This window comes from Trachypithecus francoisi, unplaced genomic scaffold, assembly GCF_009764315.1.
Source record: "Trachypithecus francoisi isolate TF-2019V2 unplaced genomic scaffold, Tfra_2.0 Lachesis_group3, whole genome shotgun sequence".
NCBI lineage: Eukaryota > Metazoa > Chordata > Mammalia > Primates > Cercopithecidae > Trachypithecus > Trachypithecus francoisi.
Window position 1 is genome coordinate 1342423 of NW_022681468.1, and position 27704 is coordinate 1370126.

A 27704-nucleotide genomic window follows, 5' to 3' on the forward strand; every position below is an offset into this window, starting at 1 on the left:
TGTGTGTGATGGAGTCTCGCTTTGTCGCCCAGGCTGGAGTACAGCGGCACAATCTTGGCTCTTTGCAACCTCCACCTCCCAGGTTCAAGCAATTCTCCTGTCTCAGCCTCCTTAGTACCTGGGATGACTGCAGGGACATACCACCAAGCCCAGCTAATTTTTGTGCTTTTAGTAGAGATGGGGTTTCACTATATTGGCCAGGCTGGTCTTGAACTCCTGACCTCAGGTGATCTACCCTCCTCGGCCTCCCGAGGTGCTGGGATTACACGTGTGAGCCACCATGCCCAGCCGTCGATATGTGTTCCAGTGTCTTTGAACTGAGTTTTCTATTTCAAGAATTAATGAGCGTCAAAGTCCCACCCCCATCAGTACATCTTTTTCTTTTTTTTTTTTTCTGTTACCCAGGCCTGAGTACAGTGTGCCTCAGCCTCCTCAGTAGCTGGGACTAGACCACACCCACTTTTTTTTTTTTTTTTTTTTTTGAGGCAGAGTCTTGCTCTGTCACCCAGACTGGAGTGCTGTAGCATGATCTTGGCTCACTGTAACCTCCACCTCCCAGGTTCAAGCAATTCTGGAGTCTCAGCCTTTCAAGTATCTGGGACTATAGGTGCCCGCCACCACACCGGCTAATGTGTGTGTGTGTGTGTGTGGTATTTTAGTAGAGACGGTTTCACCATGTTGCCTAGGGTGGTCTGGAACTGCTAAGCTCAGGCAATCCACCTGCCTTGGCCTCCCAAAATTCTGGGATTACAGGTGTGAGCCATCACACCCAGCCTCACACCCACGAATTTTTTGTTTGTTTGTTAGTTTGTTTTTTGAGACGGAGTCTCACTCTGTCATCCAGGCTGGAGTACAATGGTGTGATCTTGGCTCACTGCAATCTCCGCCTCCTGGGTTCAAGCGATTCTCCTGCCTCATCCTCCCAAGTAGGTGGGCCCAGCTCATTTTTTATATTTTAGTTGAGACGGGGTTTCACCAAGTTACCCAGGGTGGTCTTGATCTCCTGAGCTCAGGCCATCCACCTGCCTGAATCTCCCAAAGTGCTGGGATCACAGGCGTGAGCCACAGCACCCAGCCCCGGCCAAATTTTTTTTTTTAATTTTTGTATAGACTTCGTCTCAATATTGTCCAGTCTATAAGCATATCTTTTTGTTTTTTGTTTTTTGTTTTTTGTTTTTTTTTTTTTTGTTTTTTTTTTTTGAGACAGAGCTTTGCTCTTGTTGCCCAAGCTGGAGTGCAATGGTGCGATCTCAGCTCACTGAAACCTCCACCTCCCTGGTTCAAGCGATTCTCCTGCCTCAGCCTCCTGAGTAGCTGGGACTAGAGGCATGTACCACCATGCCCTGCAAATTTTGTATTTTTAGTAAAGACGGGGTTTCTCCATGTTGGTCAGGCCGGTCTCAAACTCCTGACCTCAGGCGATCTGCCTGCCTTGGCCTCGCAAAGTGCTGGGGTTACAGGCGTGAGTCACCGCGCCCAGCTTATAACCGTATTTTTTATCACTTTTTATTTCTAGCTCCGATGATTTTATCTTACTGAAAATTATTAAAAATCTTAGCAATTATGTTATTTTAAATTATCTTGATTTTTTTCTCTGAATAATATCTGTTTTAGCAGCCAAATCACCAAAAATCCTTTGTTTTTATCTGTAGTTGTGGGTGCAGAGTGGGTATGTATGTTTATGGGGCACATGAGGTATTTGGATGCTGCCTGCAGTGTGTAACACTCACATCAGGGTAAATGCGGCATCTTTCACCTCAAGCATTTCTCCTTCGTGTTACAGAAACGCTCAGCTGGAAAGGGGGGCCGCATCATGAGTATGAAGGGATGCAAGTCATAGCCACCTGAGTCTGGTGGGACACAGCAGGGCCCTGTGGAGTCACATCACAGCCTCGTGCTCGGCGTAGGGGAGCGCTGCTTGGGTCCATGCAGTCGGTCAGGGCCCAGGCTGCGCAGCACCCGGCCTGTCCTGCTCCAGGCAACCAGAGCACGTCCCCCGCAGCACTGTGCCATGCTGGCAGAGGTGCACAGCACCAGACCTCAGTGTGCACACACAGCCCCAGTGGCACTGCCATGCTGGTAGGGATGCCAGAAGTGGGTCCTCCTCTCACCCATGAGTGTCAGCTGATGCGACTTGTGTGCCCAGCCCACGCCTGTCTTGCTCTAAGGGTCCTGGGACCATTGTTGGGGGTGGTGCTGTTAGCATGGTCTGGAGGGAAGGCTGCTGGGTGTGAGCCCCTCTGTGCCCTGAGCAGGGCAGCCATGCAGTAGGGGCACGCTGCCTGGCCCCAGCGTGTCTGCAGCAGGCTGGTTGGCAGCAGGTGGCCAGTGGCTCTCCTGGGTTCAGTGCCATGACTGCTCCAGCTGAGGGTCAGAGAGGCTTTGTCCAGGGGAGGGGGACTGCTGGGGGGCCTGGGTTCCTGTAAAGACGCGTGCAGGTCACCCCACCCCTGGGCTGTCTGGGCCACCTGTGCACATGCTATGGCACATTGAGGCGGGCACTGAGGCGCCGTGTCTGCTGCAGACCCGTGCCTGTATATTCCGCGCTTTGCACACCTACTGGAATTCGGGGAGAAGAACCACGAGGTGTCCATGACTGCCCTGAGGCTCCTACAGAGGATGAAGCGGGACTGGATGCACACAGGCCGGCGCCCCTCGGGCCTCTGCGGAGCAGGTACAGCGGGCCTTGCCCGTCTGGGGTTGCTGGCCTGGGTTCTGGCGTCACACTGTCCTGATGCCTGAGTGCTGGTGGGCTGCGCCACATGTTTGCAGAGCACTGAGAGCTGCCTCCAGCCTCCTGTGGCTGACACTGGACTGGCCCACCGGGGTCCTCAGCCCTCCAGGACCTCCTGGCTGCCCCGTTGGCCTCTGTGTGTCCTGGCATAAGGGGCAGAACCCTCAGGGCAGAGTGGCCCTGACCCCAGGTTGCCTACTTCTGGGGTGCGGCTGCACAGCCATCCCTGCCCGTGGTCTTGTGGGGCCCGGCTCCTGACGCGGATAGTGGTGTGGCCTCTCTCGTCTGAGGTGCTAGATTGTTGCTTATGAGGGTACCACAGGGCTGTCAGGCTATCCCCCACCCCCAGCTAGGCGGTTGTTCTAGTTGGACCTCTGTGGCCCCCCCAGGTTCCAGCTGTGACTCAAACTCTCACTTTGCCTTTGGTGCTGGTGGGTGGATGTGGCCGTGGCCTGGTCAACTACCCCAGCCCTGGAATTGGAGCCCCAGGTTGGCAGGGCCCTTGCTCCTCACCAGGGCCCTCACCCTCATGCCCACAGAGTCCACTCTTCCCAGCAGGCTAGGTGCCAGCATCCCTGCACTCTGCTGACAGCAGAATTCAGTCCACCTGAGAAGCTGTTCCGTCTGCACACATGATCTCCATGTTTGCTCTGGAGGTTCTGGGCCCACTGTAGCCTTGGTGAACCTGTGTCAGCTGCCAGCTGTGGCCTCGCCCCTTTCCCGCCTGGCCTGGCTCCACATCCTCAAAATCCCCAGCTCCCATCACAACCTGTGTTTCCTGCACAGTCATCTTAAAGTTATTTTGTTTGCTTTGAGGGATTACATGAAGCTCTCGGAAACCTTCATTTTAATTGTTCTTGTATTTGAAAATGGAATGGGATGCAGCCACCACCAACCATAAGATAGAGAGGGTCTCGTTGTTCAGGACGAGCCACGCCAAGTGAGGATCTCACTGCCCTGGCACAGACACATCTTCCCAGGTCATCATCTCCCTGACCGGGATCCGCAGTGTTGTCCTGGGCCACAGATACACTGTTGCCCTGGTTCCCAGCCGTGGTTGATGAGTCCCGTCTCGTTGCTTTCTAGCACTCCTAGTTGCAGCCAGAATGCATGACTTCAGGAGGACTGTGAAGGAGGTCATCAGTGTGGTCAAAGTGTGTGAGTCCACGCTGCGGAAGAGGTAGGGGGCTCTCATTCATGGCATGGGCACCATGCAGACGCTTCGTCAGTCCAGCTCAGGCCTGCTTGCCGGAGCAGGCGCCACCTCCCAGGACCCTGCTGTACCCCTCCTGGCTGTTGGCCAGGACCTAGCCCAGCCCCCATCACACCACGGCTTGGACATGCTGGCAGGATGCCTTGCCTCCCTCCAGAGAGTTCCCTGCTAGTCCTTCTGGGGCCGGCCCTGTCCTGCGGAGGCATCCTCCTCCTCCGATCCTATTATTATTATTATTATTGTGTTTTTTTTTTTTTTTTTTTTTTGAGAGACAGCCTCGCTCTGTCGCCCAGGCTGGAGTGCAGTGGTGCGATCTCGGCTCACTGCAAACTCCGCCTCCCAGATACAAGAGATTCTCCTGCCTCAGCCTCATGAGTAGCTGGGATTACAGGCGTGCACCACCATGCCCGGCTAACTTTTGTATTTTTTAGTAGAGACAGGGTTTCACCATGTTGGTCATGCTGGTCTTGAACTCCTGACCTCGTGATCCACCTGCCTCGGCCTCCCAAATTGCTGGGATTACAGTCGTGAGCCACCGTGCCCGGCCTGATCCCTGTGTTTCTAAGTTGAGGCGGAGGGTGATGTATAAAGTTGCCCTGAGTCACAAACAGGCAGGAGGCTGTCTTTGACGTCAGAAGTCTGGTCCATCTCCTTTTTGGTGTGGTCCGTCCTGGAGTTTGAAAGCCCAGGTGACCCCTCTCCCAGTGAGAAGCCAGAGTTCCATCAGAGGTCCCCGCATCAATTGAAATGAGTGGCACAGCAAGCCAGGCAGGCAGGGGCGGGGCTTTGCACCCCTGCTTTGCTGGGTGGTATTTGTTGGGTTCCTCACAGCTCACCGGCACTGGCAGCCCTGTTTCATAGACTTTGGCAAGGTAAATGTGACAGTGGGGTTGCTGCAACCTGTAACTGCTGTGACATTTATCACAAATCTTAAACACACGGCTGCTGTTTTTCAGCTGAGATTGTGTCCTGTGGCAGTTTCCAAAAGCAGCTGGAAAGTATTTAACCTTAAACATCTGACTGTTGATTCTGTAAAAAGCCTTTGATTAAGCATGTTGGAGGTTGTGTAGCGTGTAGAGGCGTTCGTAAGAACTGAGCCCCGTGGCTCACAGGCCTGCAGGCCCCTTCCTGCCCGACTGCCAGGTGCTGAGGTTCTAGCCCAGCCTCCTCTCTTCAGGCCTTCTGAGTCTTCCACCTAGGATTGGGGTCCTCTGTGAGTGATTAAGGGTGTCTGTGGGCCTTTCTTCCAGTGAGCAGAGGTCCAGGCAGGATCAGGTGGGGGCAGAGAAGCTGCCAGAAGGGACCTGGGCGCCGAGGAGCAAGGCCTGACTGCCATGCCCCATGGAGGAACGTCTGGCAAGCACAGTTCATTTATTTGTTTTTATTTGTATTTTTTATTTTTTTGACACAGAGTTTTGCTCTTGCCGCCCAGGCTGGAGTACAGTGGCACGATCTCAGCTCACTGCAACCTCCACCTCCTGGATTCAAGTGATTCTCCAGCCTCAGCCTCCCAAGCAGCCGAGATTACAGGCTCCCACCACCACGCCCAGCTAATTTTTGCTATTTTTAATAGAGACGGGGTTTCACCATGTTGGCCTGGCTGGTCTTGAACTCCTGACCTCAGGTGATCCTACCACTTCGGCCTCCCACATGCTGGGATTACAGGCATGAGCCACAGTGCCTGGCCTTTTATTTTATTTTTTTATATATTTTTTGAGACAGTCTCACTCTGCTGCCCAGGTCAAAGGGCAGTAACGCTATCACAGCTCATTACAGCCTCAACCTCCTGGGCTCAAGTGATTCTCCCTGACCTCAGCCTCCCAAGTAGCAGGGACTGCAGGTCTAAAATTACCTGGCTAATTTTTTTTTTTTTGGGTAGAGACAGAGTCTCACTATGTTGCTTAGGCTGGTCTCAAAGTCCCAGACTCAAACAGTCTGCCCACCTTGGGCTCCCAAGTGCTGGGATCACAGGTGTGAGCCACGCCGAGCCGGCAGCTCAGTTTAAACGGCGTTTGAGAGCTGCCAGCTCCATTTCCCATGTCTGGCTCCATTTTAGGCTCACGGAATTTGAAGACACCCCCACCAGTCAGCTGACCATTGATGAGTTCATGAAGATCGACCTGGAGGAGGAGTGCGACCCCCCCTCTTACACGGCTGGGCAGAGGAAGCTGCGGATGAAGCAGGTAGCGCCAGCCTTGGCGTCTGTCTGTGCTGGGCTTGTCAGCCTTGCAGGGAAGCTGCACACCCAGAGCCTCATAGCCACTCTTCAGTGCTGTGACCAGCCAGAGCCCGAGGCTCCGGGACACACCTCGCACAGACCCTGGGAAGTGCCACATCTTCCTGTAGGGACACAGACCCGTAGCTCCCCCTCCACCGCTGCGTACCCCTGAGTTCCAGCGGCCTGTGGTCCCTGGGGCCCACGGGGCACCCCGGAGGCTGCACTGTATACCCGGGCCTCCCTTCACGAAGCCTCTCGCCCTGTTCCCTTTCAGCTTGAACAAGTCCTGTCAAAAAAACTGGAGGAGGTTGAAGGTAACCAACTGATCTTCCCATACAATGCTTCTGTTTTGTTGGGAAAATTGATTTTGTGCTGACTTTTTGCTTTTAACTTATGATTTCAGGTGAAATATCCAGTTACCAGGATGCAATTGAGATTGAACTAGAAAACAGCCGGCCAAAGGCCAAGGGGGGCCTGGCCAGCCTGGCCAAAGATGGTGAGTCCAGCCCTGGCCTCAGAACTCGAGACCTGTCTGTGTGCCCCTTGCCGGCACCTTTCCCACCAGCTGACCTTTGGCCCTGTCCCTCCTGTCCCTCTTCCTGGGCCCTCTGTCTATGTGCACAGCCCTGGGGGTTGAGGCTGCCTCCCCCCATGACCTTCCTTCCTCCTCAGACACTCGGGCTGCACGCTGGGCTGTGGCACTCCGGCTGTTGGTACAGGTTGCCCCCACCTCATCCCTCCCTGCAGAGCTCCTGTGAGGTGTGCATTGGTTTGATCCAGAAAGGTGGGACAACTCAAAGCGGTGGGCGGGGCTTATAGGTCACAGGTGGAGTCAAAGGTTTTGTGATTGGCAATTGGTTGAAAGAGTTAAGATATTATCTAAAGACCCGGAATCAACAGAAAGAAGTGTCTAGATGAAGGTAAGAGAGTTGTGGAGACCAAGGTGCTTGTTACATAGATGAAGTCTTGTAGGTGGCCAGCCTTAGAGGCAATAAATGGAAAGGTTTCCTTTTTTTTTTTGAGACAGAGTCTCTGTGGCCCAGGCTGGAGTGCAGTGGCCGGATCTCAGCTCACTGCAAGCTCCACCTCCCGGGTTTACGCCATTCTCCTGCCTCAGCCTCCCAAGTAGCTGGGACTACAGGCGCCCACCACCACGCCCGGCTAGTTTTTTTTTTTTTTTTGTATTTTTTAGTAGAGACGGGGTTTCACTGTGTTAGCCAGGATGGTCTCTATCTCCTGACCTCGTGATCCGCCCGTCTCGGCCTCCCAAAGTGCTGGGATTTACAGGCTTGAGCCACCGTGCCTGGCCCTTTTTTTTTTTTTGGAGTCAGAGTCTCCCTCTTTGACCCAGACTGGAGTGTAATGGTGCCATCTTGGCTCACTGCAACCGCCACCTCCCGGGTTCAAGTGACTCGAGCCTCAGCCTCCCAAGTAACTGGGACTACTGGCACCTGCCACCACGCCCTGGTATTTTTGTATTTTTTTTTTTTTTTTTTTTTTTTTTTTTTTTGTATTTTTAGTAGAGACGGGGTTTCACTGTGTTAGCCAGGATGGTCTCTATCTCCTGACCTCGTGATCCACCCGTCTCGGCCTCCCAAAGTGCTGGGATTACAGGCTTGAGCCACCGCGCCCGGCCTTTGTATTTTTATTAGAGACAGGGTTCTACCATGATGGCCAGGCTGGCCTTGAACTCCTGACCTCAGGTGATCTGCCTGCCTCGGCCTCCCAAAGTGTTGGGATTATAGGAATGAGCCACTGTCCCTGGACAAATGTTTCCTATTCAGACCTTTTTTGTTTGTTTGTTTTTGAGACAGAGTCTCGCCCTGTCGCCTGGGCTGGAGTGCAGTGGCACAATCTCAGCTCACTGCAACCTCCACCTGCTGGGTTCACGTGATTATCCTGCCTCAGCCTCCCAAGTAGCTGGGAGTACGGGCACACACCACCACACCTGGCTAATTTTTTGTATTTTTAGTAGAGATGGGTTTCACTGTGTTGGCCAGGCTGGTCTCGGAACTCCTGACCTCTTGGTTTGCCCGCCTCGGCCTCCCAAAATGCTAGGATAACAGGCGTGAGCCACTGCTCCTGGCCCCTGTTCAGACCTTTAAAATATGCTAGTCTCAGCAAATCTCTTCAGGATCAGAAAAAGATCTGGAAAGGGAAGGGGATTCTCTACAGAATGTAAGTTTCCTGCCAGGTGCAGTGGCTCACGCCTGTAATCCCAGCACTTTGGGAGGCTAAGGCGGGCAGATCACAAGGTCAAGAGATTGAGACCATCCTACCAACATGGTGAAACCCCGTCTCTACTAAAAAAACAAAAATTAGCTGGGCGTGGTGGCACACGCCTGTAGTCCCAGCTACTTGGGAGGCTGAGGCAGGAGAATCGGTTGAACCCGGGAGGCAGAGGTTGCAGTGAGCTGAGATTGCACCACTGTACTCCAGTCTGGGTGACTGAGTGAGACTCCATCTCAAAAAAAAGAAAAAGAAAAAAAAGAATGTAAGTTTCCACTGCAAAAAACAGCTTTGCAGGGCCATTTCAAAATATGTCAAAGATATTTTGGGGTAAAGTATTTTGATTTCTTTCAGGGCCTGCTACCTGTCATTGATGCTGTACTAGGGTCAGGTTGGAATTTGGTATCTGTTGCTACAAGGTCTGTTTGGTCAGTCATCGGATCTCTGTTTGGATGTTAATGCTGATAAGCTGCTCCTGAACTCCAGAGGGAGGGGGGGTGTAAGAGGGTATAATGAGGCATGTCTGACCCCGCCCCCACTTCCCATCCTGGTCTGAACTAGTTTTTCAGATTTCTTTGAAATCTCTTTGGTCAAGAGAAGGGATCCATTTGGTTGGTGTGGGGCTTAGAATTTTATTTTTGATTTGTATTCTGTACTGTGTTTTTTCACTTGGGGGTAGTAGGAGCCACGAGAGGGACTGAGAGCAGAGGCAGGTCGTGGGGAGGCTGTTGCAGGAACCCAGGGTGAGAGACCTGGCCCAGCCTGGTCTAACTCTGGAGGTACTTTTGGGGCAGAGCCAACAGTCTGGGGAATGTGCATGTCCAGGGAATGTGGCAGCTGGAGCCCCCAAGGCTCCTGGCACCTGCGGCCTGGGCCCACTTGCCCGGGGAGGGGTTTCTAAGAGGCTGCTCTGTCCAGAGGTCATTACCCACTGACGTCTGCTCTCTGGGGATCAGGTGCTTTCCCCCAAGAAGCCATTCCTCACCACGGGGACCCCTCCAGGACTCAGTGCTAGCCAGGAATTTTACATTGGAACACATTCAGAAGAAAGTAATCTATCGGGAGGCTGAGGCAGGAGAATGGCGTAAACCCGGGAGGCGGAGCTTGCAGTGAGCTGAGATCCGGCCACTGCACTCCAGTCTGGGCGACAGAGCGAGACTCCGCCTCAAAAAAAAAAAAAAGAAAGTAATCTAAGACTTAGAGTGGGTCAAGCATAGTGGTTCATGCCTATAATCGTAGCACTTTGGGAGGCGAATACAGGAGGATTGCTTGAGCGGAGTTCAAGACCAGCCTGGTCAGCACAGTAAGACCCCATCTCTACAAAAAATTAAAAAATTAGCTAGGTGTGGGAGTGTGCGCCTGTAGTCCCAGCTGCTCGGGAGGCTGAGGCCAGAGGATCACTTGAGCCCAGGAGTTCGATGTGCAGTGAGCTATGATTTCACCACTGTATTCCAGCCTGGGCAGCAGAGCCAGACCCTGTCGCCAGTACACACACACACACACAAAATCTAGAGTGGGATGTTTTTTTTTTTTTTATTTTTTATTTTTTTTTTTGAGACGGAGTCTCGCAGTCGCCCAGGCTGGAGTGCAGTGGCCGGATCTCAGCTCACTGCAAGCTCCGCCTCCCGGGTTTACGCCATTCTCCTGCCTCAGCCTCCCGAGTAGCTAGGACTACAGGCGCCCACCAACTCGCCCGGCTAGTTTTTTCTATTTTTTTAGTAGAGACGGGGTTTCGCCGTGTTAGCCAGGATGGTCTCGATCTCCTGACCTCGCGATCCACCCGTCTCGACCTCCCAAAGTGCTGGGATTACAGGCTTGAGCCACCGCGCCCGGCCTAGAGTGGGATGTTTTAAGATGAGTTTTGCCAACCTTAAAAGAAGAAGCAGAGGCAAAATTAATCTACATAATTTATTTGGGTCAAGCTTGAGGATTGCAGCGCGAGAGGACACATCTCATTGCCCTGAATATACACCCTGGTGAGCAGCAGTTACACATGGACTTTTTCCTTTTTTGGAGACAGAGGCTCACTCTGTCCCCCAGGCTGGATACAGTTGCATAATCTCAGCTCACTGCAACCTCCACCCTCTAGTTTCAAGCAATTCTCCTGTCTCATCCTCCCAAGTAGCTGGGACTACAGGCATGCGCCACCACACCCAGCTAATCTTTGTATTTTTTGTAGAAACGGGGTTTCGCCACGTTGGCCAGGCTGGTCTCGAACTCCTGACCTCAAGTGATCTGCGCACTTTGGCCTCCCAAAGTATAGGATTACAGGAGTGAGCCATCATGTCCAGCCACAGATGGATTTTTTTTTTTTTTTTTTTTTTTTTTTTTGAGACGGAGTCTCGCTCTGTCGCCCAGGCTGGAGTGCAGTGGCCGGATCTCAGCTCACTGCAAGCTCCGCCTCCCGGGTTTACGCCATTCTCCTGCCTCAGCCTCCCGAGTAGCTGGGACTACAGGCGCCCGCCACCTCACCCGGCTAGTTTTTTGTATTTTTTAGTAGAGACGGGGTTTCACCGTGTTAGCCAGGATGGTCTCGATCTCCTGACCTCGTGATCCGCCCGTCTCGGCCTCCCAAAGTGCTGGGATTACAGGCTTGAGCCACCGCACAGATGGATTTTTAAAGGCAAAAAGGGATAGTGATTGGATGGATACAAAGTTGTTTGTCAGGAATTCTCATTGGCTTACAATAATATTTATTCGTGATTGGCCGTACATCGTTAAGCTATTGGGTGCGGCATTATTAGGTTAGTTTAGAACTACTTGTGGCAACAGCAGGCAGTTTCAAGAAATGAACACCTAGCTCAAGGGGGAGGATTCACGTTCCTCCCATGAAAGTTCTTTTCTGTCTTTTAAATTCACCATTGGGTGATCTTTAACAGCTTTATTGCGGTGTAATTGCCTTATGACAAACTGCTCATGTTTAAAATGCACCGTTTAGTTTCTGAACGTTGACGTCTGCACACACCTGTCAAGCCATAGCGACAACCAGGAAAACCCACAGATTTGTGGCTCCTGCGGGGTCCACAGGCCCTTGGTCAGCGGCCCCCCTCCTGCCCCAGGCCCCCAGTGAGCTACTTTTTGTCACTATAAATTAGTTGCATTCTGTAGAATTCCATACGAGTAGGATCACGCAGTATGTTTTTCCCTTCGGCTTTTTTCACGGTGTAATTATGTTGAGTCCATCAATGGTTTGTTCTTGTCTGTTGTGGCGTGGCAGTCGGCAGTCCTTCAGCACGTTGAGGGTGTGTAGCTGTTCATCTATTGGAGTACATTGCACGTTCCGGGCTGTTTCAGATGCACTCCTGAACCCCGGTGTACAAGTCCTTGTGTGGACGTTGATTTCCTTTTGGGTCAACTGCTGAGGAGTGAAATTGCTGGCTTATGTGAAAGGCAAGTGTGTCTGTCTTTTTTTGTTGTTTTTGAGACAGGGTCTTATTCTGTCACCGAGGCTGGAGTGCAGTAGTTCGATCATAGCTCACCACAGTGTCAACCTCTTGGGCTCAAGCATCTCTCCCATATCAGCCTCCCAAGTAGCTGGGACTGCAGGCGGGCACTGCCACACCCAGCTACATTTTCATTTTTTCTTTTTTTTTTTTTTGAGGCGGAGTGTTGCTCTGTCGCCCAGGCTGGAGTGCAGTGGCCGGATCTCAGCTCACTGCAAGCTCCGCCTCCTGGGTTCCCGCCATTCTCCTGCCTCAGCCTCCCAAGTAACTGGGACTACAGGCGCCCGCCACTCGCCCGGCTAGTTTTTTGTATTTTTAGTAGAGACGGGGTTTCACTGTGTTCGCCAGGATGGTCTCGATCTCCTGACCTTGTGATCCGCCTGTCTCGGCCTCCCAAAGTGCTGGGATTACAGGCTTGAGCCACCGCGCCCGGCCGTTTTCATTTTTTCATAGAGACAGGATCTTGCTATGTTGTCCAGGCTGGTCTGGAACTCCTGGGCTCAAGTGGGCGGCCACGACCTGTCTGTCTTTAAGAAATGATCAGGTTGTCGGCTGGACGTGGTGACTCACACCTGTAATCCCAGCACTTTGGGAGGCCAAGGTGGGTGGATCACGAGGTCAGGAGATGGAGACCATCCTGGCTAACACAGTGAAACCTCGTCTCTACTAAAAATACAAAAAAAATTAGCTGGGTATGGGGGCAGATGCCTGTAGTCCCAGCTACTCGGGAGGCAGAGGCAGGAGAATGGCATGAGCCCGGGAGGTGGAGCTTGCAGTGAGTGGAGATTGCACCACTGCACGCCAACCTGGGCGACAGTGAGATTCTGTCTCAAAAAAAAAAAAAAGAAATGATCAGGTTGTCTGCAGAGGGATGTCACCACGCGTGGAAGCCCAAGGGAGTGTGTTCCTCCTGCCTGGGAGGCGTGGCCCGGTTTTCCTTTCAGGGCTGGACATTCTGAGTTGTGAAGGCGTAGCTGGTGGTGGTTTCATCTGCATTTCCTTCAGGACTGGAGGAGGTCTTTGTATGTGTTTGTTTACCACCCATGTGTCGTATTCGTGGGAGCCTTTGTTCAGATCTTTTTCCTATTTTTTAATTGGGTTGTGTTTTCTTGTGAAGTTTTGGGAATTCTTTATCTGTTCTAGATTTAAGTCCTTCATCAGTTGTGAGATTTGCAGATAAGCCTGTGGGCTGTCTTCATTGTCTTAACGATGTCTTTCAAAGGGCAGTTCTTAATTTTCTGGAAACCTGTTTTATCTGTTTTATGGATTCTGCTTTTAGAGCCATTAGAAATGTTTGCCTTATCCAAGGTCACAAACGTTTTCTTTTATGTTTTTGTCTGAGATGTCTGTACTTTAATTCCCCCTAGGTCTGTGATCTCCTTTGAGCTAACTTCCGCATGCAGTGCGAGGTGTGGGCTGAGGCTCGTTGTTTGGCACGTGGCCGCCAGGCACTGTGCAGCGACAGCCTTTCTCTGGGTTACCTGGCAGCTTGGTAGCATTGTTTTTTGTCACAAAAGTGGGCGCCCTGGCCCTCTGCCTGGTTAACAGGTGGTGTGTGGGTTGTGTACCCCTAGGCTCCACTGAGGACACCGCGTCCAGCTTGTGTGGCGAGGAGGACACAGAGGATGAGGAGCTGGAGGCCGCGGCCAGCCACCTGAACAAGGACTTATACCGGGAGCTCCTTGGCGGCACCCCCGGCAGCTCGGAAGCAGCAGGAAGCCCCGAGTGGGGCGGCAGACCTCCGGCCCTTGGGTCCCTGCTGGACCCCCTCCCCACTGCGGCCAGCCTGGGCATCTCAGATTCAATCCGCGAATGCATTTCCTCTCAGAGCAGTGACCCCAGTGAGTTCTGATGGAGCCCTGGGGGGTGGCTGAGGTCATCAGGAGAGCTTTCCGACGTGTCCCTCTCACGGGGAGAGCTGGATGCTGCCATCCTTTGTCGGGAGGTGTGGTGTTTTCGAGCGGTGGGCTTGGGTGGAGGCACCACCAGTGCCCCCAGTGGGGCCGTGTGGGCGTCAGTGGTCCTGGCGTGAAGAACTGGGTGTGTGCCGATGCTGGAATGCGGTGGGTCTTGTCACCCTCACTGGGACCGCCTGCAGGCCACAGGGGCCATGGAGAACAGAGCCCACAAGTTGCGTCCAGGAGTTCCACGGGGCAGCTCCACACCTCATCCACTTGTCTGTCCATCATGGTTGGGGAGCATCATTTGCTGAGCTTGGTCATGGCAATGATGTGGCACCCCTGTCCCACAGTGCCCAGGCCAGGCCACCGTACCCGTCATGCCCCCTCCACCCTGCCCATTTGGCTGGGAGCTCTAGGAGAAAGGTGGGTCCCATCCCCCATCCCTGCCAGGACAGGTTTCCCTGGCTGAAAGCCTGGACCTTCCTGCAACACTTCACCCTCAGGCCCTGCCTCCCGTCGGGCACCAGGGCCTGGCCTCTGTGTTGAGGAGCCATGCAAATATTTATCGAGTGACCTCTGGGCCGGGGGTGGAGACAGTCCTGATGGCTGGGGCTGCTGTGTGGGTGGAACCCAGGCAGGTCACACAGAGCAGCGGGCAGAGGGGACGTGCACAGGCTCCCGGGCAGCCAGCGGCACAGTGACCCTGAGCAGAAAGGGCCATTCTGGCTGAGGAAGGGCCATGCGGGGCCTTGAGGGCTGCCTGTTTGAGTGCTGAGAGGAGCCCTCTCAGGCCTCCGCCATGGCACAGCGTGGCAGGAGAGCACCCCAGACAGTCCAGCTCTGTGCTGGAGTTGAGTTGGCAGTATGGGGCAGGCAGCTATGGTGTGGGGCTGTGGCAAGGAGAGGCTGTCCCCATTCCAGGCTGTGCAGATGCTGGCTGCCTGGACCACGTGGGGCTGGGCAGGGGTGACAGGCAGGTTTTGGGATGTTCTGAGTGTGATCATGGAAGGCTCCCTTGGGCCTGGACTCTGGATTATTTCTACTCCCTCATTTCTATCCCCAGACCTATGGGCTCAGTGATAGGGAGCTGGCGCCCCCCAGCGCAGACCCCCGTCTCACTCCGTGGCCTGGCCTTTCCTTCCTGCCCAGCTTCCGGGCCCTCCCTTGGTCTTTGGGGCCAGACAACTTCTGTCTCCCAATCTTAAAAAGTTGCTTTCTTACAAAAAGCACAGGAGTGCTGGGATTTTCCTTCATAGCTTGAGTTTGGCATCCTGCTGTCTTCACTTAGCATCCTTAGCTAAACATTTAAAGAGACGTGGCCATGTGGGGAAACAGGGCATGACCCCCTGGTGCAGAGGAGGGGATGGGGTTCTAGAAGACCCTTAGCCCAGACCCAGGGTCCCAAGCCAGCCCAGGTGGCGGCCGCACTCCCGTCATCAGAGCTGGTGCTGAGTGACGCTGATGCTGTGCTTCCCTCCAGAAGATGCCTCGGGAGACGGCGAGCTGGACCTCAGTGGCATTGACGACCTGGAGATTGACAGGGTGAGTGGCAGCACCCCTTCCCAGGAGGGGCCAGGCTTGGGAGGGCGCTGCAGCCCAAGGAGCCCTGAGTGGCCAGGCAGGGTTGGCCATCTCCCCTGCCCAGTGCCCACCCCGCTGGGTGAAGTGGGCTCCTGGCCTTCTAGCCACTGTTCCCAGGACCCACCCCCAGACTCTCCTGTCCAGTGTTGGCTCCAGGGCGGCCTGTTGGGAGGCCCCCAGCTTTGCACCTGGCCCTTACGGCCCTCTGGGCATGTAGCCTGTGGCAAGCACAGATCACACAAGTGGCCCCAGGGTCAGCCCATCGAGGGGGTCTCCAGACACAAGAGGGTACCCACTGACTCCACGTGCACTGTGTGTCCCCAAACCTCAGGGGTTCCAGCCATTGGGACCAGCTCTTTGCAATTTATCTCAACATACTTGCCCTCTGTCAGGCAGGAAGTCTTCTTTCCTGATTTCATGGCCACGTGGTGCCTCAGACCCCTCCAGCCTGGCCCATCTGTTCCTGAGTGGGTGGCTCTCACCCTCACTTGGTCCCTTTGTGGGGACCTGTAGCCTGTGCTCTGGCTGGCCAGGGTCCTGGTGTTGGCAGGGCCTGCAGGCTGCCCTAGAGGGTCTCACAGGTGTGGCCTGCTTGGTTGGCCTTGGGACAGGCAGAGGTGCAGCAGGTCCCCAACTCACCCCGAGCGGGGAGACCTCAGCCCAGGCTCCGCACTAAATAGAGGCTGGCCCTGGTCCCCCTTCCTCTAACGGGGGAAATACTTCCCGCTGGTCAGCACGACCTTAGCACGCCCTGGTGCGCGAAGGCTAAAAGCCAGCCCCACTTCCCTGTGCTCGCCCAGTACATCCTGAATGAGTCGGAAGCCCGCGTGAAGGCCGAGCTGTGGATGAGGGAGAACGCCGAGTATCTGCGGGAACAGAGGGGTAAGCGCCACCCGCCCTCACTCACACGCAGGACACACAGTCCGCAGGCCTGGGGCGTGGGCCCTCAGTGACACTGGCCCCTTTTCTGAACTTTTAGAAAAAGAAGCAAGAATAGCCAAAGAGAAGGAGCTTGGCATCTACAAGGAGCACAAGGTGGGCGCCTGTGACGCCGGGCCTGGCCTTCACAGGGGTGTCCAGGTTCCGGGGGACAAATGTCTCTGGAATGTTCCTTCTCCATGTGACCCAGGGTAGACAGCTGGAGGCCATGTGCTCTGGACCCCAGACTGAAGTCCCTAACCCGCAGGTCCTGCCCCGTGCTGGCCACAGGTGCCCAGCCGTCGGCTTCACCTTGGAGGGCGTGTGCTCAGCCTTGGGGTGACCCTCTGGGCACAGCACCAGGGCAGACTGTGTCGGGCCTCGGGGCTGGATGCTGGGGTTCCTGCCTGTGTAACCGGCGTTTGCTCTTCTAATGACCTGGGAAGGTCCGACTGTAATGCCTCCCTGCCTTGTAGTCGTCATGGTGACTTGGCTCAGCTGGCTTACTCCAGGGTGGAACGTGCCTTCAGTCTCATGGTGTAGTCAGCAGTGGTTGAGCCTCTGAGTGACTGAGCAGGAGAAAACACAGGGAGCCAGTTCCCTGCCTGTGAGACTGGGGTCCCTCGGACCAAGCTGTAGGTGTCTGGGAGGGCAGATGTGGGGCCTACCCACTCAGGAGGTCCCGGGGAGCTTGTGGTCAGGGAGTTAGGAACCTTAAGCACTCCGCCCCACCCAGCAACACGTCCCAGGCCTTGCTGGGCCACGTGGGAAGATTGTCATGCAGGGAGGGCAGCAGGGGTGGTGCAGGCTGATTGCCCTGAAGTGGTCTGTGGCTCCAGCTCCTAGAATGAGATCCAGGGTCTTCGGGCAGCTGGGGCCTTTGACCTGGGCCACAGTGCTGGGACGGATTGTCTGTCTTTGACCTGGGCCACAGTGCTGGGACGGATTGTCTGTCTTTGGCCTGGGCCGCGGTGCTGGGACGGATTGTCTGTCTTTTTTGTTTGTTTGTTTCTGAGACGGAGTCTCGCTCTATCGCCCAGGCTGGAGTGCAGTGGCGTGATCTTGGCTCACTGCAAGCTCTGCCTCCCGGGTTTACGCCGTTCTCCTGCCTCAGCCTCCTGAGTAGCTGGGACTACAGGTGCCCGCCACCTCGCCTGGCTAATTTTTTTGTGTGTTTTTTTTTTTAGTAGAGATGGAGTTTCACTGTGTTAGCCAGGATGGTCTCGATCTCCTGACCTTGTGATCCGCCCACCTCGGCCTCCCAAAGTGCTGGGATTACAGGCGTGAGCCACTGCACCCGGCCATTGTCTGTCTTTGGCCTGGGCTGCGGTGCTGGGGCGGATTGTCTGTCTTCACTGAGTATCGTCTCTGCTGTGGCCCTCACAGTGCAGCAGCTCGTCGCCCTGCCATGTGCATGTGGCACATTTGCTGCTGTTGCTGTCTGGAGGCCCTGCCAGCCCACGTGCCCCACTCACCTGGGAGGGCAGGATTTGACGTAGGCAGGCCCAGAGAGCACCAGGCTGGCCCACATTCTGGGCGGAGGAGGCAGGAGCAGCCCTTGTGAGGGCCTGCGCTCCTGGCCTCACGTGGAGCCCCTGGTGGTTGAGTGCAGTGGGCGTGACTCATGGGAGGCATTCTTGTGTGTTTCCATCAAGCCCAAGAAGTCTTGCAAGCGACGGGAGCCAATTCAGGCCAGTACCGCCAGGGAGGCCATTGAGAAGATGCTGGAGCAGAAGAAGATCTCCAGCAAGATCAACTACAGCGTGCTCCGGGGCCTCAGCAGCGCCGGCGGGGGCAGCCCGCACAGAGAGGCTGCGCAGCCCGAGCAGAGCGCCAGTGCCAGGAAGCTGTCACGAAGGAGAACGCCAGCCAGCAGAAGTGGGGCTGACCCTGTGACCAGTGTGGGGAAAAGGTACCATTCTGTCCTGCGTGGCTGGGTTAGGGCAGGAGCCCAGGGCAGGCAGAGGCCCATGGCTTCGGGTCCTGGAGCTGTCAGGGGCCAGCCGGGGCCACAGAAGTGCCTGGAGTGGCATTTGCCACCTGCATGCTGGGGACCGGTGGGCCGTCTCCGGTGCATTGATGGTGTCCTTGGCCTGGCGGGCTGTGACCCGATGAGCAGTACAGGCTGTCAGAGGGGTCCTGCAGCCTAGGCTCTGTTTTGTCCCAAGGAGGGGATGGGACACTCAGTGGGGTCGGCCCCTTCTCCAGCCTGGGTTCAGGAAGAAGAGCCCCCAGCCCTGCCGCCCTGTGCCTGCTCTGCGCACCCAGGCTGCATTGCTGTCTCTGCCGAGGTGGTGGGTGAGAGCAGCGCACTGCTGAGGAAGGAGGATGTAGGTGGAGAATGTGGCTGAGGGACTGTCAAAGGCTTCCGCGCACAGGATCACGAGGCTCTGCAGCTCCATGCAGGGCCACCTTGGAGTGGCTCGGCCTCTGTGCACGGCTTGCCTCTGGGTGGCGGCTGCAGGGTCTCCTGACGAGGCCACGAGCAGCTGGGCTTACCTGCTGCGTCTTTGGGGCCCACGGCTAGTCCATGTGACCTCCTGGCAGTGGAGATGGGATCGGCGGGTTAGCTTCTGGGTCCATCCTGTAGTGGTTCCGACCTTCACTCCACCCCACCGGGTCTCTGGGCTGGGAGCGTCTGCTGGTCCTACTGCTCCTTGGGATCTCCTGCGCTGTCTCCAGCTGCTTCCCCTGTGGGGCAGTGCTGAGCCTCGGCAGCCCCGTCAGGGCCTCCTGGTGTTTGCAGTGGTTTCTCCCTGGCCTTTTGAGCTGCTTGGCCGGCCACTCCGCCCTGTGAGAGTTGGCTGTGCCATGGGCCTGCCCCGCCCCTGCCCCACGGTGCCCAGGTGCTGCTCTGTGAGGGAGCCTGACCTCCTTGCAGGCTGGTGCTTCTCAGCCGGCATCTCAGCCCCTCAGGAGGGCCGCATGAGCGGTCTCCTCCACATCAGCCATGCAGTGGCCCTCGGGGGATGCATTCCTAGCACAGCTCCTGGCATGCGTGGGAGGTCAGTGGGGCAGAGGTAAAGTCAGGGCAGGTCCATGGCTTGGTTCCCCTGTGCCCGAGCAATCTCAGGTCGGATCTGAGGCCTGAGTCTCAGTGTCCGCTGCCTGCCCAGCCAGTCTCTGTCAGCGCTAGCGGGCACGGGGGTCCTGTCCCAATTGGGTGATTCTGGTGCCTGGTTAGAGTTCACAGCCCCCTCTGTCACATCTGACCAGCTGGCCCAGACAAGGCCTCGATGTGCATGTGTGTCTCTGTGTGTATGTGTGTCTGTCTCTGTATACACATAGTACATGCAGTGCGTGTATGCCTGTGTCCGTGTGCATGCGGTGTGTGTGTGCATGCAGTGTGTGCCTGTGTCTGTGTAGTGTGTGCGTGTGTGTGCCTGTGCAGTATATGTGTGCATGTGCATGTGTGCCTGTGCATGCAGTGTGTGCATGTGTGCCTGTGTGTGCAGTGTGTGTGTGTGCATATGTGCATGTGTATGCAGTGTGTGTGTATGCACCTGTGCCTGTGTCTGTATGCAGTGTGTGTGCGCATGTGCCTGTGTGTATGTAGTGTGTGTGTACAAGTGTGTGCCTGTCTGTGTATGCAGTGTGTGTGTGCACGTGTGCCTGTGTATGCGTGTGTGTGCATGTGTGTGTGCATGTCTATGCATGCAGTGCGTGTGTGCCTGTGTGCATGCAGTGTATGCCTGTGTCTGTGTGCATGCAGTGTGTGTGTGCCTGTGTCTGTGTGCATGCAGTGTGTGTGTGTATGCCTGTGCGTGCATGCAGTGCGTGTGTCTGTGCATGCAGTGTGTGTGCGCTTATGTCTGTGTGCATGCAGTGTGTGCGTGTGTGGCTGTGTGCATGCAGTGTGTGTGTGCATGTGCATGTGTGCCTGTGTCTGTGTGCATGCGGTGTGTGCATGTGTGTGTGTCTGCAGTGTGCGTGTGCTTGTGTGCCTGTGTGCATGCAGTGTGCGTGTGCTTGTGTGCCTGTGTGCCTGCAGTGTGTGTGTGCGTGTCTGTGTGCCTATGTCTCTGTGCCTGCAGTGTGTTTGTGCGTGTGTGCCTGTGTGCATGCAGTGTGTGGGTGCTTGTGTCTGTGTGCATGCAGTGTGTGCATGTGCGTGTGCCTGTGTCTGTATGCATGCAGTGCATGTGTGCCTGTGTCTACATTGTGTGCATGCGTGTATGCCTGTGTATGCGTGCAGTGTGTGTGTACATGTGCGTGTGCCTGTGTCTATGTGCATGCAATGTGTGCATGTGCATGTGTGCCTGTGTCTGCATGCAGTGTGTGTGCCCGTGTGCATGCAGTGTGTGCATGTGCGTGTGTGCACATGTCCGTGCATGCAGTGCATATGCACACAGTACGTGTGTGTTGGTGCACTCAGTACGTGTGTGGTGCATGTGTGCTTGTGTCTGCACACGGTATGTGGGCATGTCTAAGTTTTTGTGCGCAAGTGCAGATGTGCATGCCTGTGTGTCTGTGCATGCAGTGTGTGTGCAACACGTGTATCTGTATTGTCTGTGTTTCTGTGTACACGTGTGCACACGTGTATACACAGTGCGTGTTTGTGTGCATGGGGCGTGTGTGTGTCTTAAATCTCTCGAGTGTGTGCACACTCGAGTGTGCGCATGAGTCTCTGTGCACACAGTGTATGTGCACATACATCTGTGTGTTCATGCACTGCTTGTGCATTCACAACCCATCAGTCTTCCCCCACAAATGGGCCATGATCCGATTCGTCAATATTTAGTGTTCTAAGACAGAAGCATGAAGACCTCAGGGCTGGGGATACCTCAACCCTCCGCACCCCCACCCCCACTCAGGCCTGGGCAGCTCAGGCAGTTCCAGCAGGGCAGGGGAGAGGGGGGGTCTACCTGGGGACAGAACGGCATGTCCTGGTTGCCCTTGCAGCCCATGGGGGCAGCTTTTCACCCACGCTCGGATGAGGAAAAAGGGACTTGGACTACTTGGAAAGAGGCTGAGGCTCCAACCTGAGGAAGGGAGGTGAGGACAGACCACCAAGGAGGGGCTCAGCTGAGGAGGCACTGCCTCAGCCCAGCGACCACAGCGTCCCTCAGCAGCAGCTGTGTTGCCTTGGGCGGCCCAGGCGTGACAGCCCCTCCTTGCTGTGGGGGAACCAGCCTGAGCTGTACCCCCATTCTCTTTGGCTGCTGGTGGCTGCCCAGCCCATCTCCCTCTGGCTGCCCTAGTCCCGTGTCCCGTGTCGTGACACATGCTTCCCCTGATGACAGACACCTGCAGAACCCGAGCTGGGCCACGTGGGGATGTGGGCAGCTGAGCCACACGGGGATGTGGGCAGCCACTCCCTCCAAGCTTGTGTCCTCCTCACTCTGCGGTCACTCGGGCTGGTGTGGCCCTCGGGGTCTTCCTCTAGCCCAGGCAGATGAGTCTGCCGTCACGCCTGAACATCCCCCTCTGGGGACAGGCAGAGGGGCCAAGGGGGGCAAAGGGGGGGCCCACCAGATGAGCTCCCCTCCTGTCTGCTTACAGGCCCCAGGGTCGCCCCAAGCTGGGCTGGGACTGGGCTTCAGCCGAGTGGGGTCAGCACGTGCTGGCGTGGCTGTGAGAGGAGCAGCCTGAGCCCGGCAGTGGCTTTGTGTGATCGGGGGGCGCAGCACCCCCACATCCTCATGCCCCTGGCTGGGGACCCCCCTACAGGCCAAGGCCATGGCCGAGGTGATGGCAGGTGGGAGCTTGTTCTCCAGGTGCTCTCAGACCCTCCCGTGTGGACGGGCTGCCTCAGGTTCACACAGGATACTGCAAGGAAGGGGAAGCCCCTGAGGCAGGCCCCCACCTGGCCCTCAGACCCCGGGAGCTTCACGGTTCTGCACCCTTGAACATCACGCACCTTCTCTCCAGCCGGGCTCGGCAGGAGCAGGGAGCTTGCTGGCCCCCTAGGGTGAGGCCTGGCACAGCTGCTTCGTGGTTCTGGAAAAGCTGGATTTGTCTGTCAGAACCTTGGGTCAGTGCAGCAGGACCTTGTGACTTGAATCTCAGCGTGTCCTCAGTGCCAGGTGGGGGAGGAAGGGCATGTCCCTGCAGGAAGTTCACCCTCCTAACAGCGCTGTTCTCCCTGTGGCCCCGTAGTCCTGCCCGCCAGCATCTGCTCCTCTCTGGCTAAGGCACAGTCTGCTGAAGTCAAAGAAACGACCTATTCTAGAGGTTGCAGTGGGCCGAGATCACGCTGCTGCACTCTAACCTGGTCACAGAGCAAGATTCCATCAGAAGGCCGGGCGCGGTGGCTCAAGCCTGTAATCCCAGCACTTTGGGAGGCCGAGACGGGCGGATCACGAGGTCAGGAGATGGAGACCATCCTGGCTAATACGGTGAAACCCTGTCTCTACTTAAAAATACAAAAAACTAGCCGGCGACGAGGCGGGCGCCTGTAGTCCCAGCTACTCGGGAGGCTGAGGCAGGAGAATGGCGTAAACCCGGGAGGCGGAGCTTGCAGTGAGCTGAGATCCGGCCACTGCACTCCAGCCTGGGTGGCAGAGCAAGACTCCGTCTCAAAAAAAAAAAAAAAAAAAAAAACTGCCTCTCCTTGAGCTGGGGGAGGCTCAGGGCCCTCCTCAACGGAGGCCTGCTGGCCTGACCTTCCGGAGCATGAATCTCCTGAGGACTTAGTCCCACCCGCCAAGATCAGGCTTCCGACCCAGCTGCCGGGCCTGCCTGCTGGAGCGCCAGCCACTTTTGGAGAGACCACAGCGGGGTGTCTCATTGCAGTCAGCCTGCTGAGAAGCTCCGCCCCGGGGCCAGCCATCCCTAGAGGCCCCCGCTCCACTGCACAGTGGGCCTGGGGATGGGAGTGGGGACGGCGGAGCAGCGCCTGCCAGGCTCCAGGAACCAGGCTGGAGGCCTGGCCTGAGGATACAGCACCACCAGGAGCTCTGGGAGCTCAGGGCTCAGGGTCCCACTTCCTCCAGACTATGGAGAGGGCCACATGGGGAGCCTGGGGCCTCAGCCTGGCTCACACCTGCTATCAGCTTCACCCCGAGCAGAGCTCCATGTCTAGGTGTTCTGCTAAAGTCCACTTGTCATGGGGTTCCTTCCCAGTGTCCCGAGAGTTCATCTGACACGTCACAGCCAGGCAAGGCCCTGACTCAGGTCCCCTACCGCCTCCCCACACAGCTGCGCCCTGGAGGGAAGGGCTCTGCCCCTGCTGCATCCTTCCCCACAGGCCCTGAGCCCTCTCATTGCCCGCCTGACAGCCCTGTGTGTCTCTGCTGGGACTTGCGGGGAATGCCCGCGTCCTCTCCCGTGGGGTCCCCTGTCTTCCTGGGGGGACCAGCAGTCTCCAAGAAGACTTGGCGTGTGGAAGGCAGCTTTGGCCTTTGTGTGTGGCGGGCCAGCGAGCAGGCCCTGTGCAGGCTGTTGTCAGGGGAAACAGGATTGCCCTGGGCCTGACGGGGATTGGGGAAGCAGGCTGGGGTCTTCGGGTCTAACAGTGTCCCTTCCCCTCCCTCCCCTCCTCCCTGAGTGAAGTAGGGCAGCAGGCAGCTCCTTGAGGGCTCAGGCACTGTTGGAAGAGGAGTGGGCCAGGGCGCGGGGCGCCTGCAGCTCCTGTGTTTCTGCATCCAGTGGTGCACCCTGTTGAGAATGTGAACGGGTCAGAGCTCTGTGTTGAGGTGAGGTGAGCACTGATGGAGCACACAGAGGCTGGCCACAGAACCAGACTTCTAGAGGGACCGAGAAACCGTCAGTTAACGCTGGGAAGTGAAAACAGGCAAAAGGGAACAAGTGGGCAGGCGTTCTGGGAGCCTGGGCTGAGGCCGTCACGCTCTGCTTCCTTTTGCAGGTTGAGGCCTCTGGAGTCTACACAGCCAGCAAAGAAGGCGGCCACAGGAGAGGTGCGTTGTCCCATGCAGCCAGGGCAGGGGGACCTTGGGAGGCAGCCCACCCATTTCTTCCTGGGCCCAGATGCTTGGTCTGTGAGCACAGGGAGAGCAGGCCTGACAGAGGCACCTGCCCCTTTGCTGCACACTGGCCTGGCGTGGCCAGAGAACCGAGGCCCGAGGGCGGGGCTCCCAGTTGCTGGAGCAGGAGCGGGCAGGAGGTGGGGACCGTTGTGTGCCTCCTGCTCAGCGCTCGGGCCAAGGGTGAGCAGCCTTGCTGTGGGCCTGGTGCTTGCAGGGAACCTGTGTGGAGGAAGCAGGTGCTGCCAGGTACCTGTGTGGAGGAGGCAGGCGCTGCCAGGCCACAGGGCCCAGCCCTTCAGGGCCCAGGGGTCTTTCACCTGCACTGTCATTTGTTGGTGACTGGTCTGGCCCAGGAAACCAGGCAGCAGCAGGGAGGGTCCCAGTGCAGCTGAAGGTGCTGGCGGGTTGCGGCCCCAGCAGCCCCTCTCTGTGTTCTGGGGACCAGGCCAGGCCAAGCCCCCCGGGGGCGGAGGCCACAGTGTCCTCGGCCGAGGCCTACGGTCTGGAAAGGCGTTCTGCGTGCTCCCCGAGCGCTGGGGTAGGGCCCAGTAGGGTACAGGAGCAGGGGCTGGCAGAGGCCTGAGGGTGGGATCTTGATGCTGACACAGCTCGTGGTACAGCCACCAGGAGGCCAGAAGGAGCCAGTGGGCCTGGGAGCCCTGGCTCACCCTGGGACCCGCTGGAGGGGCAGGAGTGGCTGAGCACCCTGGGCCCGCCCTGAGGGGTCTGTTGCGAGGAAGTGCTCCCAGCTCTGTGTGTATCCGAGCCCTGCTTCGTTCCAGGCTTTGCTCCCAAGCTCTCCCGCCCTCAGAGCTGAGCCTGCCAGGCCCCAGGCGGTCCTGGTGGAGAGCGGGCCTGTGTCGTACCATGCTGATGAGGAGGCTGACGAGGAGGAACCTGACGAGGAGGACGGGGAGCCCTGCGTCAGTGCCCTGCAGATGATGGGCGGCAATGGTGGGTGCGGCCCGACAGCTGGGAGGGGTTCAAGGGAATTAAAGGCATCAGCTACTGCCCCTCATGATCCCTGAACTTGGGCCTGTTGGCTTCAAATTGAATTTGTTTCTCCCTGGAAAGAAATTTGAACTAAGACATTTTGTAAATTGGTCGTGTCGATTGTGAGGTTGGAGCCAGCCAGGGTCAGAGAGGCTAGGGACGGTGAGGTACCCACCATGAGGGCCGCCCAGCCAGCAGCATGAGGTTCCCGGGTCTGCCCACTACCATGGACCTGCACGCCCAGGGAGGGAGGCTGAGGGAGCCCATGCTGCTCTCAGGTGCCCTCGACGAGGAGCAAGGCCCTGCTCTGGGTGCATGCCAGTCCCAGGAGGTGGAGAGGAGCCCAAGATGGCTCCTGGCGGGGCACGGGGACCACAGCCAGTGGGGCTGGGGCCGGAGTCTCCTGGAGGGGTACCAGGAACAGGGTGGGTGGAGGGGGACTCTGGGCTCCTGGCTCCCACAGAGACCCTGGGCTTCACGACTGTGCTCTTCTGCAGACTACGGCTGTGATGGCGATGAGGACGATGGCTACTGAAGCGTGCCTCCAGGCAGGTGGCGTCCTGGCGGGGGGCCTCGCGGGCCTCCTCAGCATCAGACGGGCTTACAGGACCGCAGCAGGCAGGCCCCAGCACCAAGACTCCTGGTGACAGGTGGCACCTGCCCCACAGCCCTGTCCCCTGTGGAACTTGCCATTGGGATTGGGTTTCTATCCAGCAAGAGAAACCGGACCAAGTGTCTGCTTGTGTGTGATCAGATGTGGGCCTGGTGTGCGCAGGGCTAGGTCCCGCTGCCTGCCGTCGACTCACCCAAGGACCCTCCAAGGCCGGCAGTGTGGTGTTGCTACTAGAAGAAACAGGCTTAGGGCAGCCCACCGCTGGTCCACATGTGTGGAGGGCTGAGTGTGCTGGCCCTGTGACTCAGGACCAGTTCTGGAGTCTCCAGCCACCCTCCGCACTGTCCCTCCTGAGCAGCACTCGGCACCAGTGGCCTCCGCCAGAGAGGAAGCTGGAGCCCTGCAGTTGTCTGGTGCAGCCGTGGGAGCTGAGGGTCTGGCACTTGAGAGGCAGCAGCTCTCCCGCGACCATGCTGTCTGAAGGTCCTCTGGCTCCAGCTGTGGCCCTGCATCCAGATACCTGCCTCCTCCAAGGCAGACACCCCCACCCCTGCCTCCTCCAGACCCCCCTCCCACTGCCTGCACCGCCTGGAGCAGCGTGGGGTTCAGACTTCTGCTTCAGGGACACGAGTTGTGTCCCCAGGAGCCCTGCGGCTGCCAGCAGGCGAACTGAGTGCCCGACAGCCGAGACCAGTGCCCACCCGCCTGAGCATAACTAGGCAGTGCGGGCGTGGCCTGCATAGTGTCCTGGTGTTGGGAGTGCCCCGTGGACAGAGCCAGAGGGCAGTGGCGCTCCCTGTCAGAGCTGCATCAGGTCCCCCATCCAGGAGGGAGGGCAGAGGGAGGCCCGAGAGCCTCCCCAGGGCCAGGCCTCTTCATGGGAAGGCCCAGCACCAGCCGTAGGGGTCTCGGCTCTGGCATGGCTGCCCTGGGTGTGGCTGAGGAGGGGCCTCACCCTGTGTCCCTGGGAGAGGGTGGCCTGGAGGCAGAGTCGTGCCGCACTGACCCCGGAGGCCTCATCCTCCCCGTGGAGTGGGCTGTATGTCCTGCCCCCACTTGGCCCACAGCAGGCCAGACCCCCCATACCCCCACCCAGAGCTCAGCAGCCAGCCTGGGTCCTGCCAGGGCTTCTCGAAGGCTCGGGGAAGAATAGATTTAGTAAAGCAGAGAGATCTGTGGTTACTTAACAGAAATCGCCTGACTCTTGTCTGATTCTGTGTTGCGATCTGTGGCCAGCGCCATGTCAGGTGCATCAGGGCCCACGTAGCGCCAGCTGGAGCCAGCCCTTTGTGACCCGACCCGTGTCTCAGGTCAAGAACTGGGGCTGCTGGCTGCACGGCCTGGCCATGGGTATTAGCCCCCGAGACCCAGAGGCTGCCCTGAGTGAGGGGTGTGGGGTCTTTAGGTCCCCCTGACTACTGCAGCAGCTGTAAGTGCGTGTGCATTAGCCTGGGCTGGACGTGGGCTGGGCATGAGTGTGCCACCGGGGACCGGGTGGACAAGCCCCCACTTGGGCCCCCAGCGCAGTGTGGGCACCGGGAGGTGAATGCTGTGAAGAGAGTGAAGCGGCAGGACCAGTCCACAAGGGCTTCACTGAGGCTGAGGTGACAGGAAGCAGCACCTGGGCCAGGGTGGGCGGGCCTGGGGGCCGTAGCTGGCACCCAGAGCCCCCGAGGGAGGTGCAGGTGGGCTGTGGGGCCACAGAGCAGGGGACTTGGCCATAGCTGGCACCCAGAGCCCCCGAGGGAGGTGCAGGTGGGCTGTGGGGCCACAGAGCAGGGGACTTGGCCATAGCTGGCACCCAGAGCCCCCGAGGGAGGTGCAGGTGGGCTGTGGGGCCACAGAGCAGGGGACTTGGAGAGGGTGCTCTTAGAGGAACCCTGAGGACCAGCTGGAGGAGCTCCCGGCCTGGCAGATGGCCGCTGGGGCCGGG

At 57.3% G+C, this 27704-nt stretch overlaps 1 protein-coding gene across 9 annotated transcripts in view; it reads left to right on the forward strand.

The window, feature by feature from the left end:
- The window catches only part of BRF1 (BRF1 RNA polymerase III transcription initiation factor subunit), a 79793-nt gene extending 52829 nt beyond the window's left edge, over positions 1-26964 (forward strand). For 3 of the 9 annotated variants that reach the window (XM_033191036.1, XM_033191040.1, XM_033191043.1), the window contains 13 exons: positions 2525-2674; positions 3821-3914; positions 6004-6130; positions 6440-6479; positions 6569-6661; positions 13412-13678; positions 15219-15280; positions 16054-16201; positions 16299-16354; positions 17893-18149; positions 24045-24096; positions 24948-25119; positions 25656-26964. In XM_033191036.1, coding sequence (XP_033046927.1) covers positions 2525-2674; positions 3821-3914; positions 6004-6130; positions 6440-6479; positions 6569-6661; positions 13412-13678; positions 15219-15280; positions 16054-16201; positions 16299-16354; positions 17893-18149; positions 24045-24096; positions 24948-25119; positions 25656-25693 — 1556 coding nt within the window. In that variant the 3' untranslated portion in view covers positions 25694-26964. Of the gene's footprint in view, positions 1-1338; positions 2024-2514; positions 2675-3820; positions 3915-6003; positions 6131-6439; positions 6480-6568; positions 6662-13411; positions 13679-15218; positions 15281-16053; positions 16202-16298; positions 16355-17892; positions 18150-24044; positions 24097-24947; positions 25120-25655 lie in introns of those variants that run through there. The other 6 variants (XM_033191042.1, XM_033191044.1, XM_033191041.1 and 3 more) reach the window with 5 other exon arrangements.
- The last annotated feature ends 740 nt before the right edge of the window (positions 26965-27704 follow it).